This window comes from Urocampus carinirostris, chromosome 2 (assembly GCF_059441175.1).
Source record: "Urocampus carinirostris isolate Australia breed hairy pipefish chromosome 2, RoL_Ucar_1.0, whole genome shotgun sequence".
NCBI classification, from domain to species: Eukaryota; Metazoa; Chordata; class Actinopteri; order Syngnathiformes; family Syngnathidae; genus Urocampus; species Urocampus carinirostris.
Window position 1 is genome coordinate 69,064,136 of NC_142350.1, and position 16,738 is coordinate 69,080,873.

At 42.9% G+C, this 16,738-nt stretch overlaps 1 protein-coding gene across 1 annotated transcript in view; it reads right to left on the reverse strand.

Moving 5' to 3' along the window:
• mtmr11 (myotubularin related protein 11) overlaps positions 1 to 16,738 on the reverse strand; it is a 39,464-nt gene that overhangs the window by 15,184 nt on the left and 7,542 nt on the right. Inside the window, exons 2-9 of the mRNA XM_088327639.1 lie at positions 12,424 to 12,493; positions 10,266 to 10,402; positions 10,126 to 10,195; positions 6,533 to 6,672; positions 6,377 to 6,461; positions 4,658 to 4,805; positions 2,423 to 2,510; positions 2,269 to 2,360 (exon numbers count right to left, since the gene is read on the reverse strand). Coding sequence (XP_088183765.1) covers positions 2,269 to 2,360; positions 2,423 to 2,510; positions 4,658 to 4,805; positions 6,377 to 6,461; positions 6,533 to 6,672; positions 10,126 to 10,195; positions 10,266 to 10,402; positions 12,424 to 12,493 — 830 coding nt within the window. The remainder of the gene's footprint in view (positions 1 to 2,268; positions 2,361 to 2,422; positions 2,511 to 4,657; positions 4,806 to 6,376; positions 6,462 to 6,532; positions 6,673 to 10,125; positions 10,196 to 10,265; positions 10,403 to 12,423; positions 12,494 to 16,738) is intronic.

The following is a 16,738-nucleotide window of genomic DNA, read 5'->3' on the forward strand; positions in this document are numbered from 1 at the left end:
TTTCTTGCTAACAACTTGGCTAGCTACATTTGAAGCTTTCGACATTTATAGCTAGTTAAGCCACCTATCTAGCTCGCTATATGGATATCTTTTTACCATTCTAGCTAGCTATCTACATACCTTTTTATTTTCCTAGCTAGCTATATTTTTACTTTCATAGCAGACAATCTGGCTACCGTTTCCTCTTTGGACCTAGCATTAAGCTACCTTTTAACCCACCTAGCTGCTTTTCTTTTTAGCATGTAATCTGGCTACCTTTTAACCATTCCAGCTAACTATCTAGCTACCTTTTCACCGTTTAACAATGTTATGTAGGTACGATTTCACCGTATGAGCTAACTGGCTGGATACCTTTTTTACCATTCCAGCTAGCCATCTGGATAACTTTTTATTTGTCTAGCAAGCTATCTAGCTATATTTTTACTTTTCTAGCTAGAAATCTAACTACAATTTCACTTTTCTACCTAACTGTCTAGCTACCCTTTAACCTACCGAGCTATTTTTTTTCAGCAAGTTATCTAGCTAACTTTTTAAAATTCTAGCTAGGTTATGTAGCTACCTTTTCACCATTCTCGCTAGCTATTTGAGCGTTTTTTTTTCTAGCTAGCCATCTCGCTATATTTTTACTTTTCTAGTGAGCAACCTAGCTACCATTTCACCCACTTAGCTACCATCTCCTTTTGAGCAAGCTATCAAGCTACCTCTTCACCATTCTAGCTAGTTATCTGGAAACCTTTTTGCTTTTCTATCTACCGATCTAGCTACCTTTTTTACCGTTCTAGCTAGCTATCTAGCAACCATTTCACCATTCAGGCTAGCTAGCTAACTACCTTTTACCCTTCTAGCTAGCTATCCGGATACCTTTTATTTTGACTTTCTTTCTTTTTACTTTCCAAAAAGCTATCTAGCTATGGTTCTACTTTTCTAACTAGCAATCTAGCTACCATTTCACTTTTGTAGCTAGCAGTCTAGCTACCTTTAAACCTGCCTAGCTACCTTTTTCTTTCCAGCACACTTTCTAGCTACTGTTTCACCATTCTAGCTAGGTCATGAAGCTACATCTTCTTCACCGTTCTAGCTAGCTAGCTAACTACCTCTTCATTTGTCTGGCAAGCTATGTTTTAACTTTACAATAAGCTATCTAGCTATATTTTTACTTTTCTAGCTAGCAATCTAGCAACCATTTCCACTTTTTATGTTACAGTCTAGCTACATTTTATTTTCTGCAGGCTATCTAGCTACCTTTTTATTGTTCTATCAAGCTACCTTTTCGCCATTCTAGCTAACTATCTACCTACCTGTTCACCCACCTAGCTACCTTTAATACTGTACAGAAGGCTATCAAGCTACCCTTTTACTTTTCTAGCTAGCTAGCTACCTAGCCACCTTTCAAGGTAGCTATCTAGGGTTAGGGACGCCATTTGGACAGTAGTTGAAACAGTCCTTATCTTACTTTCACCATTTTCATCCTAAAATAAAATAAAATAGTAATCTAGCTACCTTCTAACTTTCCTTTCAACTTTCTTAGCTAGCTGTTTAACTACCTATTTAGTTTTCCAGTTACCTATTTGTCAAGTCAAGTCAAGTCATTTTTATTTGTTTGGCCCTTAATCACAAAGAGTTTCAAAGGGCTTGACAGGTTATTACACAGACTATTTTTTCCAGACTATTATGACAGCATCCCCTGATCTGGAACAAACATGAGGGCAAGGAAAAACTCAAAAACCTCAACATGAGGAAAATGAAGAACGTTTCTAGCTAGTTTTAGAGCTATCACAAACTGAAGTTGTTTTTTTTGCAGAAAAACAGAAGAAAATTTATCACTTTATGTAAAAACCAAAATCTAATTATATTTTGTGAAGCGGTCGAATTGACAGGAAGTAGGCAGAAATTGAAACAGAGTCCTATTTCAAAATAAAATGGTTTGCAAAACCAGCTAACTTGACGTCAGTTGGACATTTGAAGAATATAACGCAAATTTGCGAAAATAAGACCGTTTAAAACCTAAAATGTGATCACCGGATGGTAGAAACCAAAAGTCTCTTTATTTTTGGGTTAAATGGATGAAACCATTCAAGAAGGGGGGAATAAATGCAACTGTGGAAAAACTCTCCCTGCCAAATTCAAAGAATAGAGATCACACAAATAGTTCTACTCTCCTCTTTACGGGCCCTTTAATATTTTCAAAACGTGACCGTCGGTTCCCGGAAGCGAAAATGGCGGCAAAAGGGGGCGGAGACGGAGGCGGAGACAGAGGCGGGGCCCGACCTGAGGTCGTCCTTTTCGTGGTAGATGTTGTTCTGGAAGGCGGCCATTCGTAGGAGATCGCCGCCGCCGCGGGGATGCCGCCAACTCCAACGCTGACAAAAAAAAAAAACAATGAAAACGGGAGCCGACCGGAGATTTTCAAAATAAAACTCACCGGGATGCGTCCGTCGGCAAAGTGGGCGAAGCATTTCTTGAGCTCCGTGTCCAAAACTTTCTGCGGGACCACCAAATATCTGGGAAGACTGGAACGGTAAGCTAACGTTAATGCTAATGTGGCTAACGATGGACATTATTACCAAGGACTGACGCTGCCGTATGAAGAAATGTACAAACAGATATGTCGTATTATGAAATGAAATGATCTGCATTTATATAGCGCTTCCCAAAGCGCTTTACAGTGTGCTTCACATTTCCCATTAGCGGCCGTGCAGCCATGTAATGCGCTAACCTGCTTATTGGGGGCATTAGGGGTTCAGTGTCTTACCCAAGGACACTTCGACATGTAACACAGAGGAGCCGGGATTCGAACTGCGATCTCTTGATCCCAAGACGAGCGCTCTACCTCCTGAGCCACTGCCGCCCCATGGGTAAGATTTAGACTGCTGGAATATATGCGCCGAAGAAGACTGCAACTTCTTGGCTTGTGCGCAAATCAAATTAGCGTAGACATATCCTCATCATGCAAATTGCAAAAAGAAAGGCACATGACGTAGCATTCAAGCTAAAAGCAAACGAGCAGTCCGATAAAGAAGGAAACAGAGCTACTGCACGTAAACTTCACTTTGCGAGCGTGTTTTTGAATAAGGGAGCGTGGGACGACGTCTATACGACATAGTCTCTTTTCCATACTGGGGAAAACGACTTTGATGACGTCAGTTATAAGGAGAAAGTTGAGGACGGTTTACTGTGGTTTCTACAAGTGCGGTATGTTTATTTTAACAGACCCGTTTACTGTGTTGCGAGCAGGTTGCTAGTAGCGTTTTGCTACCCTTCACAGGCACGGTTCGGGATGAATAATTAAAGCTTTGAAAACTCTCTCGGTGTACAGTCTTTCTTTGTAAATATGTGTAACCCATGTATAATATGTATGTGCACCTGTATATTTTTGTTATGTATTTATTTGAGACACTTGTTCTGATACGTTTTGTGAATGAAAAAGAGGGGCGGAGCAAACGCGGGCTGACGGGAAGTGGGGTAAAGGTGAGTGAGACCAGTTGTCGCGGCGGACAATAGTGGATATATATTTTTCCCACCCTTACCTTTGGAAATACAGACTTTTTTTCCTTGGATTAGTTTCAACGGGTACCCGGACTCTGCAGGTCTGCATCAAACCTTAAGTACCGGTATCATTTTCCGTTCATTTTGCCGGCTGTGGTTTTTGGTCTGTGTACATTATATTCAGTTACAATCGCGGGACTGCAAAGCCGGGTTTGGGCTAATTTTGTGATTGTGTTACATGTTTTAATGTGGGCGCGCATGCGGCTTATATACAGGTGCGGCTTGTGTAAGTACAAAATCGGTTTTCCTCTTAAAATGTGGTGGGGGCGGCTTATAATCAGGTGCGCTCTATAGTCCGGAATTTACGGTATTAAGTATTGGAATGTTTGTTTTTTCATGCGTTAATGAGTGTATTTTATCGTATATCTCATAGTGTATTTTGTTGTGAATTTTGTCCCCGAAAATGGGATTCAAATGAGGAGGCGGGTCCAACTGGCTGAGCTTTTCACCTATTGGCTGATCAGTGATGAACATACCAAACATGGGCGACAAGCTTAGCCAGTTTGCCCCGCCTCCTCATTTGAATATCATTGATTGAGACGAATTGCGAGACAAAATAAATACCGTGATAAATAAATGACTCATGCATTAATAAATAAATTCAGTGATGTCAAGTATTATGTGATTTATTGATTATTCTATGGCATTTATTCATAGCGATATAATATAAATTATGTACACAATTCTTCTACTTAAGGGTGGTGTGCGTTTTTTGAGGTGTCCTTAAAATAATTCAAATTCAATATTTTCTCTATTAAATGTGTTTACAGTGCCTAACTGAGTTCAAAGAGCCTTTATATATATTTCTTTTCTCTGCACCCATCTGTTTTTATCAGCTGTGTTCCGGCCAGAGAGCGCATGAGGCTGGAGGGAAAAGGCAGGAGAGTGATTTCATTCGCACGCTCGCGGTTTTATTTTTGGGATGAAAACGGTGAAAGTAAGATAAGGACCGTTTCAGATACAGACTACCAACAACCCCCAAAAAAAGATCAAATAGGAAGAGTTTGTTCGAATGCGTAAAGAATTTCACATACTTGCACACGCAACAAAAAGAGCTGCGTTGATGATTTGGGCCAGAAGATGGTGTCAGCGAGTGTAATATTTGGTGTACCTTGTGGCCATCTCGAAGCGCTCGTTGATGGCGCTCACTCTCCATGTGGTGGCGCCGCAACGCTGGAGTTCACGCTGCCAGTCGCCCGTCGACTCGAACCAGTTGGTGTGGGCGTCGCGCTCGCGGTTGCTAAGGAACTGCTTCATCTCTGTCAACCGAGCGGGGAAAAAAATGAGGAAAAAATGGGTACGTGCCAAGAAAAACTACGGCAGGCGGGCCCGCATGCAGCACGTCAGGCTTTTTCATCCGGCCCGACAAACAAAAATGCCAAAAATAGAATGACAATATATATATAATAGTAAATATAAAAACTAATAACATCCGGTTTTTGGTACCAACTTTGTCCCAAATGTCCCACCAGAACTCTGGTTAATTTTGTTGTTATTGTTGCTATTGTTATATCAACTGTTATTATTCATATTATTACTATTGTTGTTATTATGGCAGCGCGGTGGATAGCGCGTGTGCAGCACAGTTCTGAGGTCATGGGTTCAAAACCAGCGACCAACCTTCCTGTGCGGAGTTTGCATTTTCTCCCTGTGCTTGCGGGGGTTTTCCTCCGGGCACTCCGGTTTCCTCCCACATTCCAAAGACATGCATTTCAGGTGAATTGGACGGTCCAAATTGTCCCTAGGTAAGAATGAGCGAGCGAATTGTCTGTCCCTGTGTGCCCTGCGACTGGCCGGCAACCAGTTGAGGGTGTCCCCTGCCCATTGCCCAGAGATAGCTGGGATGGGCTCCAGCACTCCCGCGACCCTACCGAGGATAAGCGGCACAGATCATGCATGGATGGATGGATGGATGGATGTTGTTATTATTATAGGGGCCGCAGTGATGTTTTGTGACTAGTGGAATTATGACGTTGAGGGATGTGTACTATGATGATTAATGTATAAAATATGTGACTATTCTTATTATAATTATTGATATCTGACCTATGTAATGTGTGTATCCTTGAGATTGTGTTGTATTTAGATGCAAAAGAGGAGCTATCTAGAGAATGTAATTAATGAGGAAGATGAAGGGGTAGGGGAAATAAGTCTTCTTCATAACCTTTATCTTCTTTGTTTTCTTTTATCCTCACTGTTAAATGTGAATGTGAAACTGGAGTGCCACGCCCAATGTTGTTGTCACAATATGTTCAACCCATTTTGTAACAATGACAATAAAGGTATATTCTATTCTATTCTCATTATTATTAGCTGCACCTCTTATCCTCAGTAGGGTCGCGGGGGTGCTGGAGCCCATCCCAGCAATCATCGGGCAGTGGGCAGGGGACACCCTCAACTGCTTGCCAGCCAATCGCAGGGCACACAGGGACAGACGACTCACTCGCTCATTCCCAGCTAGGGACAATTTGGACCGGCCAATCCACCCGAAATGCATGTCTTTGGAATGTGGGAGGAAACCGGAGTGCCCGGAGGAAACCCATGCAAGCACGGGGAGAACATGCAAACTCCGCACAGGTAGTCCGGTAGCTGGATTTAAACCCACACAGGAGGTTCCCGAGACCTTAGAACTGTGCCTGCACACGTGCTAACCACTTCCCCACCGTGCTGCCCCTATTCTATTCTATTCTACCCCTTTTTGAACATGTTATGTTAACATTATTTTGTTATTGAGTCATTGTTTTTGTTTCCAAATAAAGTTTTCATTCATTCATTCATTTATTATCCGTAAGCGGGCGACCGAAACGAAAACGTTCGTCCGCCGACTTACCGACACTCCCCAGCGCGGCGTTTCGGAAGGCGGCGACGGTTCCGGCCCGCAGGGGGCGGTAACTCCTGGCGATGGCGTGCGTGATCTAAGGGGAGGGGCAAAATCCACAATAAGGGCGGAGCTGGGCGGCGCCGCGGCGAGCGCCCGGACCGGCACCTGGAGGACTTGGGCGTCGGGGGTGAGGCGGTCGAACAGGAAGCAGAAGACGCGGAGATCGCTGCAATAAAGCACCAGCTCCTCCGGCGTGAACTTCAGACAGGAAGTGGAAGTCACCAGCTTGGTGCGGTTGGGGCCCACTACGGAAACAACATTCCAACGTTGGCCTCAAATAATCAAACTGGATCCATGAGTAGCTGGGCCATTCTTCCTATCGGCTGCCATTTCAGCATGCTAACCTTCACTCAGAACATGTACAATATTCTGTTTTTAACATTTCACATAGCCGTTGTCAGGGTTTCAATGTAAATCTCTTGAATTTCTGTCTCAAGGTAATGAGCTTGTTTTTATATTACTAAATATAAAAACAATGTTTCTCATACACACACACACATAAAGTAACGTTTCAATAACGAGTGTAATTATATCTCTTGTACGTTTATCAATCTTGTATTCTTTTATTTTGAAGTCATGTTCTTGTGTGCACCGATCTCTCTGATGCAAAATAAACGTCTCTCTCTCTCTCTCTCTGTGGACTTCGACCAGGTCGGACGCGAGTTCTTTTCTCTGCCGTTCTAATGTAGAATTTAAACAATATACATGTATTTTATCTGTGCAAATATAGCCATTAAATAGTCTTAATAATGATCATCTCTCACACCGTCAAGCTGTACACGTTTTTGCCGTACAAAGTACGTTTATGATGCGTTTTAAGACGTGTACGACGTACGAGAAAATCCGTACGGAAAAACGCAAATTTGCCAATGGTGGGTACATGCAGGGCAAATCAATTACGTCAAACGAGTTCGCCGCGGTAGCCTCTATCTCGGTATCGTTTTTTTTCGTTGCAAACGAAGCAAGCGGTTTAATGCTAATGTGCGCATGCGTCTGCCCCCTGGGGATTTCCCATCATGCATCATTCTGTGGTAGTTAAGTAGTGAAAGGAAGGCCGTCTCTTTTAAGAGAACCGGCTTTTTCGGCTCAACTCATTCAAGAGAGCCGGCTCTCCGACGGCTCACTTGCTTTGATGCATTATATCACGAATGATGATGTTGTATAAATGAAATGAAATGAAATGAAATGATCTGCATTTCTATAGCGCTTTTCAAGTCAATGACTTCCCAAAGCGCTTTACATTGTGCTTCACATTTCCCAATAGCGGCCGTGATCTGTGCAGCCATGTAAGGCGCTAACCTGCCTATTGGGGGTATTGGGGGTTCAGTGTCTTACCCAAGGACACTTCGGCATGTAACACGGACAAGCCGGGATTCGAACTGGGATCCCTTAATCCTAAAACGATCGCTCTACCTCCTGAGCTACTGCCGTTAAGAAAGTTAAGAAAAAAAGGAAGTAGAAAAGGAAAAAAGGACAGGTTTGTGGTGATCCCTTTAATCGGTATATTACCATAATAATTTGAATAATATATGATTCTACTTCATTGTATTTTCATGTATTTTTTCCTTCTACAGTGAACGTCCGAGCGACTTCATTTTGGAACTTTTTTTATAATAACCTCATTCATGTCGAGCAACTCAAGTGTGTCACAACAAAATGTTCATTAATAATATAGATGATAAAAGGAAACATGTACAATATAACATGTTAAACGACATCAATAAACACGTTTGAAAAAAAAAATGGTGCAAGATTATTTTGTATTTTGTAAGGGAAAATATGAGAGTTTGTAAGGGCATGGCGCCCTGGAGCGCCACAGCTATGATTTCACCTGAAAGAGGGACTTTCAAACTAAAAGATAAATGTATTGGTCGAGCAAAGACACATTCCGTAACATTTTTTAGTTAACCTATTTCCAGGGTTGGGTAGAGTTACTTTAACTGGATTACTTTCAATGACTTTTGGATGACTCCAATAGCAAATATGCTCATAAAAGACAAAAGAAACTAAATAGGAATAAAATGACTCCATTTTGTGCAGGCTTGGGGAGTAACGGAATACATGGAACGGCAAAAAGCTGTTGGGATTGATTTTCATTTTGTTTCTGTGGCATTGATGTTCGTTTTGCCGGAGATCAAAGAGATCAACGCCAGGAGAGAAAGCTTACCACGTGTTGTGAGTCATCATTTGATTCCTATTTAGTTTCTTCTGTCTTTTATGAGCATATTTGGTATTGGAGTCATCCAAAAGTCATGAAAGGAATCCAGTTAAAGTAACCCTACCCAACCCTGCCTATTTCCTTATGCATGACATAGCTTAAATATATGCCCCTGTTACAGTGCATAGCAGTAACAGAGGGGAGAGTAATAGGGAGCCATTCATTCCATAACATTTTTGATCAATTACTTCACACGTGAAAAAGGCCCCACGTTACAGTACATTACAGTAATATGGGGGGCCTATGGTGGAGGAAGAGCCGGAGCTAGCTAAGCGGCTAGCGGCGTTATAAGTCTTCGGTACCGTCCGTAATCATGGGAAATGCGAACTCACGACCAAATAAGATCAACGAGTGCTGCTGGAAAACATCGAAGCGCACAGGGAGCGCAGTTGCTGTGTTTTGCGGAAACGTGGCTAACGTTTAGCACTCCGCACGCTAACGTGTAGCCACCCGGAGCTATCCGGCTTCAGCGCCGCTATACAGAGACACGAAAGCCTACGGCAATCGGAGAGGAGACGGACTCGCTAACACGAGGTGGTGTATCCCTTGACACAAAGAAAAAGATTTCCATCTGCCGCAGGGATGTCGAACTTTTAGACTGGCGTGTGACGTCATCCACTCCGCTACAAGAAACCCTTGGGCATCATGTTAATCTGTTAATAAACAACAGGGTAGACTGCTGGGAGTGTGAATTTCCCTCCGGGGATGAATAAAGTATCTATCTGTCTATCTATCATTACTACTAATGTGATGAAAAAGCGGCAAGTACGATTTGTTTTCATGTTTATTGATCCATGCTGCCAGGTTCTCTTAGCATTATACAAAATCCTACATGGACTTGCTCCCTCATATCTTTCAGATCTGATTTCCCCCTATGTTCCGGTCCGAAGCCTTGGTTCTGAAAGCGCCGGTCTTCTGGTTATCCCAAGAGCCAAGAAGAAATCCGCAGAACTTTCTCCATTCGGGCAGTGCTGTGGAATGCTCTTCCCCCTGAGATCCAATCTGGAACCTCAGTGGAAATGTTTCAATCCAAGCCTAAAACACACTTCTACTCTATAGCATATGAACAACCAATACTTTTTGTGGACAATATCTCTGTATTATTTGTAATTGCAACATCCTTTGCGGTCGGTCTGGTCATCCTGAAAGGGGGATAGCACATGTGCGGTCCCTTCTCAAGGTCTCTTCATTTTCCTCATGTTGAGGTTTATGCGTTTTTCCTTGCCCTCATGTTGGTTCCAGATCAGGGGATGCTGTCATAATAGTCTGAAATAATAGTCTGTGCAATAACCTGTGCAGCCCTTTGAGACTCTTTGTGATTAAGGGCGTCACAAATAAAAGCGACTTGACTATTGTCATTTGTGTTCAATCAAACTAATACCCTCCCAAAATGTCAATTAAAAATAGAGGACGAGTATAATAATAGAGTGTCGGTGCATGCTGGGAATCGGAGTCCTCCTCTTGTAACGACGAAACTTACCCACCACCACCTTCTCGATGGAGGCCAAAGCCACGTCGTGGTCCCCCAAGAGAACCGGGTCGGCGTTGTCCTACCCAAAATACAAATTGTGAAATTTAAGGTTCGTTTGATCATTTTGAGATCCTTTCGAGGAGTTTTACGTGGGTTTTAGGGGCGTCCTGAGGGAGGAAAGCCACCCGGAAGTTGGTGCAGAAGAGCGTCCCCGCCAGCCAGCCTCGCCCTTCCCTCGCCGTCAGCTTCTTTCGCACCATCACCGCCCGCTGCAGAACGCGCTCGCCTGAAAAAGACAAAATCCGTTCGCTAAATCGACTTTCACGTACATCGGATGCGGGGCGGGGGCATCGTTGCTGTCATAATACACACCAAAACTATTCTTACTCCATTGGGAATACATTTTACGTCACTTTTCGGCCCCGCCCGTGTGGCGCCAACCGCCTCGGACTCCGATTGGCTCCCTGTCACTATTTAAACCCCCAGTCTTTCTGTCGCCTGTTGTCAGTCCGTCTGCGAACCTCAGTTAACGCTAGGCAAGCTTTTCGACCCCGACTCTCTCCTGTTTTGGCCCTCGTCCGTTTCCCGGCTTCTACCCATTTTTTGATCTCGGCCATGTTTTTTGCTCTCCTGTCCCGGCGACTGACCTGTTTTCTCCACTCCCGACACCGCCATCGCTCGCCACGGAAATACCACTTCCGCGTTCAGAGCGACCTGCTCCTCGCGACCAGAGATCACCGGATCGTGTGTACGATCCTTTCCCTTCTTCCCAATACAAATGAGAGAAACATACGCGAGTGGGTCCTGTCTCTGTTCTGGTCTTGACAAGCTTGGTATATATTTTTTCGTTTCGAGAAAATAAACATGGGAAAAAATTTATAACAAAATGAACATTATTTGACCTTTAAACAAATACAAGGTCATTTGGCATTCCTACCTTATTTTAATCCTCAAATGAGCAAAACATTTTGAACTATTTTAGTTCGAAAATTAAAATATTAAAATGTGTCTAACTCTAGGAGTAAAACATCTCAACGATATTTCAGAACTAGCTTGATTTTTTAAATAGGCAAAATATTGTAGAATATGTTCATTTACTTTTAAAGGATCTCAAAATTGGCAGCACGGTGGCACAGTGGTTAGCGTGTGTGCGGCACAAATATGAGGTCATGAGATCGAACCTCCTGTGTGGAGTTTGCATGTTCTCCCCATGCTTGCGTGGCTTTAATTGGCCGGTCCAAATTGTCCTTAGGTGGGAATGAGCGAGTGAGTTGTCTGTGTCTGTGTGGCAAGCAGTTAAGGGTGTCCCCTGCCCACTGCCTGAAGATACCTGGGATGGCTCCAGCACCCCCGCGACCCTACTGAGGATAAGCGCTGCAGATAATGGATGGATGGATCTCAAAATGGTTAACACATAATTCGATTTAAATGTATCTCTAAAATAAAAAATGAACATTTACAAATACTTTCTATTTGCTTTAAAAAAAATCCAAAATCGAGTACAATATTACTCCATATTCCTTTTGTTTTTTAAATGAACTAAACATTGTTAAATATGACCTATCTAGTTCATTTTTTAATCCGAAAAATATTGCACATTTCTAAGAATAAAACGCCAATAATTGGCAAACCATTTTTTACTCATTTTTATTTTCTTAAATGGGCTAAAACATATTTTAAGACCTAATTAAGGAAAAAACAATCAGTCTTTTCTTAATCTTATGGAAAATAATCCACATTTAAAAAAAGATAAAAAATGAGCAATGAGGCTTCGGATTGTATTTTTCAGTGGGAAGCATCATCTCCAAACGGAAGAGCAGCTTCAGCGACAGACTGCCGTCACAGTCTTGTTCCACAGACAGACTGAGGAGATCATTTCTTCCTCATGCCATGAGGCTCTTGAACTCCACCTGGGGGAGTAAAAGCCCACATGAATGGGTATTTCTGTATTCTATATCTTTTATTTTATTTTTTTATTTTTTAACACAAGGATACTGCCGGAAGTGTGAATTTCCCTACGCGGATGAATAAAATATCCATCCATCTATTTAAAAGAGACAAATATCCGCCGATAAATCCGAGAACTGGGAAGGTACGCGTGTTTTGCACATTCCGCGGGAGGAAAGAGTGGATTCTTCCGGCCCAGGAACAGAAGAAAGACATTCCGGGGAAGGCCGAAGAGGAAAAGAGCCATTTGGGACACGTTTGTTTATGCAAGGACGGAAATGCCGCAAAACGTGATTTTGTCACATGGGGGCGATAAAGAGTAACCCCCCCGCCCCCGAAAAGGGACAGAAAAATCCTCACCTGGAAGACATTGCAATCCCGAGACCTGGCGAACCCCGGCCCCGCTCTCGCTCTGGTTCAACATCCTTTCCTGCGGACCAAAACAAAAACAGGTCAACGTCGGAGTCGGGGTCAACGCTACCATTAAAAAAAAAAAAAAAAGGAATTTCTTTTGACTGCCGTCAATGTGCGCCGGTTGTAAAACGAGAGCTTTGCAAAACATCTGCTTTGACTTTGGAAAGAACGCGACGACCCGCAAAACCCGAAGACGGAAAACAACATTTTCCTGTTTTATGGCAGGCGGGGAAATCCATGCATTTCAGGGTCCATTCCAAAATGATTGAAATGAGTTCAAAGGAGTTCCTTCAAACTGAACCAAAACCTTCCAACCGAAAGCCTCTAACCCCATAGTTACCCCAAAGTTAAACTCGGTCCTGTCAGTCCCCTTTTGTCGGTCCGTCTGTGAACCTCAGTTCCCGCTAGGCAAGCTTTTCCACCCTGAATCGCTCCTGTTTTGGCCCCTGTCTGTTTCCCGGCTTCGACCCATTTTTTGCTCTCCTGTCCCGGCTACTGACCTGTGACTAACCTGAAAATCTTCCTCTAACTCCTAGATCATAACCCTTAACCCTAACCCTCAAACTCTTCCCCTAACACTAACTCTTCTTTCACCTTCCAACTCTAACCCTCTAACTCAGGGGTCTCAAACTGAATGGAGTCTGGGCTTTGGAAGTTAGGATCTGGATCAGGTTGGGCCAAATGGGTTTTTCCACAAAAACAGCGCTATTAGATTTTTGTTGTATATTAGAGGTATATTTGTAGTATTACCGTATTTTCCGCACTATAGGGCGCACCGGGTTATAGGGCCCACCCCGAAAAAATAGTTTTTGATCCTATTTTTGACATACATAAGACGCACCGGATTATAAGGCGCTACAATGGGAAGGTGGACAAAACAGTCAGATCGTGCAAACTTCTTACCCCCTTAACATTCCAAAGCTTGCAAAGACGCAAATACGAGTCGAGAACACGTGCGGATGCGGTGTCCGTACGATGTCACTCAAATGCATCGTTCCATCATTCGGAATGTTCAAGTCTTGGGATTCAAGAAATGCCAACCATTCCTTAGTTTCTATTTTCTTTTTTGCCCGCAACTTTACTGTGCATATGACAATAAACACTCGGAATTGAGTTGAATTTAAAAATAGACACTCCATTCCATCCATGATCTGCACCGCTTATCACAGAAACATTGCGTTCAGTCTGAAACAAGATACAGGGATAATATATAGCCGGAGTAGCTCACCGAAGTCGTTGTGTTCATAATAATGTGCAGCCAATGTCCTCTTATATCTGTGAGTGTAGTAAATCCAGGAGATTAAATATTTACAAATACAAAATAGTAAAAAAAATGCTTTCTGTATGCTGTCAGCCACGTGCTGTACGCATTCATCTTTTTCGGCCAATTGCAGGCTTTGTTTTGCCGTTTGAGCCAATGCCAGCCTGTAAATGATAAAAAGGATTCGCCCCTTGACCTCCGAATAACTTTAGCCAATAGTGATCGATTTAACGGATGAACGACACATCTTTTTTGGCCAATTGCAGGGTTTGTTTCGGCCCTCTAGCCTATCCGAGGCTCCGAATCACTTTAGCCAATAGTAATCCATTCAAATGATGATTGACTCATTGGTTAGCCAATGAAACGCCGGTAAATAAATCCCAGCATACACCGCGGACGACTTGGCGTTCGGGGGGAAATCGAGTCGGCGGCTGCAAGTTAGTTGGAAGACTTTGCGACTTCATGTTGATCCATAAATAAGGCGCACTGTATTATAAGGCGCATGGTCAGCTTTTGAAAAAAAAATCAAGGCTTTTAGGTGCGCCTTATAGTACGGCACTAGTTGTATTATTGTAAGAGTCATGTTGTAGTATTTCTGTAGTTGTATTTCTGTCGTAATATTTTTGTAATATTATTTTTGTATTTTAATATTAGTATAGTGCTACTTTTGCCAGGAGTCAATGGAAGGAGACCAAGAGGAAGGCCGCCATTGACCTGGATGGATGGTGTTATGAGTGCACTGCAGGAAAGAGGTCGAAATATAATGGAAGCTAGAGCTCTTGTAGGTGATAGAAAGGAGTGGAGAGGTGTTGTGAAAGGATAGTGGAATGTTTGGGCGCGTTCTAAGGGATGGGCTGGGCACCTGTATGATGGGGCAGGGGTAAACCAGCAAAAGCTGTCAGGCCCTGCTGTTGAACAAAAGAGTGTGTTGTGTCACCCTGACCCGAGTGACACGGCTTTCCACAATCGTGTTTTTGGAGTATTTATCAATTATGACCATGATGTTATTTTTGTAGAATTGTTTGTCTTTTTGTAACATTACTATGTTTTTTTTTTGGGATAATGACTCTGTAGCAGTATTTTTATATGATAGTAGAATTTCTATGGTATTTTTTTTTCGATTCAGAATGAGAAGAAAAAACATATTACGTCCCTGTTTTTAAGCAATCCATTTGAGAATGAGTTTTGTAGTAATTGCAGTCAATTTTGTAGTATAATAATTGAATCATTTAGAATTTTTGTTGTCGACCCACAAAGGGAAAATAGGGACAAAGTGGGCACCCAAAAACATTTTATTCCTATTTCTTGATTTACTTTTATATATGGTCATCCTATTTGGACCATTCTCGGTTAGAGGACAGCTGAAAAAGACAGTTTGCCTACCCCTTCTCTAACCCCTAACCCTAACCTTTCCTTTACCTCTTCTCTATCCCTCAAAAGGTAACCGTTTAACCACTAACCCTTTTTTAACACTCAAACTGTTACTACCTAAAGCCTCCCCTAACCCTTCTCTAGCCCTCAAAATGGGAAACTGTCTAACTCCTGGACCTTTCTCCATCCCTCAAACTGTCAATCTCTAACCCCTAAATCTTCTTTTCCTTTGAATGGAACCATCTAACCCCTAACCCTTCCCCTAACGCTTCTTTAACCCTCAAACTAACTGCCTAACCCTTCCCCTCACTTTTCTCTATCCCTCAAACTGTAACGGTATAAACCAGGGGTGTCAAACAGGCGGCCCGCATCAGGCCCGCTAAGGGATTGAATCCGGCCCGCGAGACAACGCTCAGAGAAGTGTAGGAGAAAAACGAGCTGCAGGTTGAAATATGTCCACTTGATGTTGCCAAAGCCACGTGCCCCTCACAAAGACGCTGTAGTTGCATTTCTCTCTCTCTCTCTCTCTCTCTCCCTCCCTTTTTCACTCATCTCTCTTTGCACTGTCTCTTTCTCAATCCGTGTTTTTTTACCTTATTTTGCTCTTTCTTCATTTTTTCTCTTTCTCTCTCTCTCTCTCTTCTTCCCTTTTTCATGCACTCTATCTCTCTCTGACTCTCTTTGTCTCTTTCTCCATCTGTGCTTTTTTACCTTATTTTGCTCTCTTCATTTTTTCTCTCTTCTTCCCTTTTTCACTCACTCTATCTCTCTTTGACTCTCTTTGTCTCTTTCTCTATCTGTGGTTTTTTTTTCCTTATTTTGCCCTCTCTTCCTTTTTTCCCTCTCCCTCTATCTCTGTCTCTCTCGTTATTTCTTTTTTTCTTATTTTCTTTCCCAGTCATCTACTCGTCTGGACCCTGAGAGAATGGTTTTGTCTAACGGGTGGCCTCCAGAGTTAAAATGAGTTTGACACCCCTGGTCTAAACCCAAACCCTTCCTCTAAATCTTCTTTAGCCCTCAAGCCCCTGACCCTATCCTTTACACCTTACCTCAAGCCTTTTCTAAGCCTCGAATTCCTCGGCCTGACATTTGTTTTTTTCTTCTCCCAAAATGTCGGGCGACGCCTCGTAACCACATTCACGCAAACACCAAAACAAACTGCCGCGACATCGTAGCCGGTCGACGATCCTGAAACGTTTTGTCTGTTTCGGCAATAAAGGGGAAAAAAAAAAAAAAACACACAGAGAGAGCCCCCCCAATCCTCAACATATGGAGCCAGTTACATTGAGGGCACCCCCCACAACGAGAAGCACTTTGCGCTTTATGAGGCGAGCACCATAATCAACTCACTTAAACTTTCCTACGTGATTAACAAGATTTTGGGGGAAATCCCGTTTTTTTTGGTGCACGTGTCGGTCACATGACCGGCATTTCGACATATTCCGCCGCTTCCCCAAAGACGATGTTGAAACCGGCCGATAGAATCACGCTAGGCTATTTTTTTACCGTGACGACGAGGCGCTCTAAAAAAAAAAAAAAAAACAGTGCAAACGCTGGCTTCAGTTTGACCTTGATTTATGATGGACACGTGGCAAAGCAAGCCCACCTGAACACTTGGGTCTTTCTCTC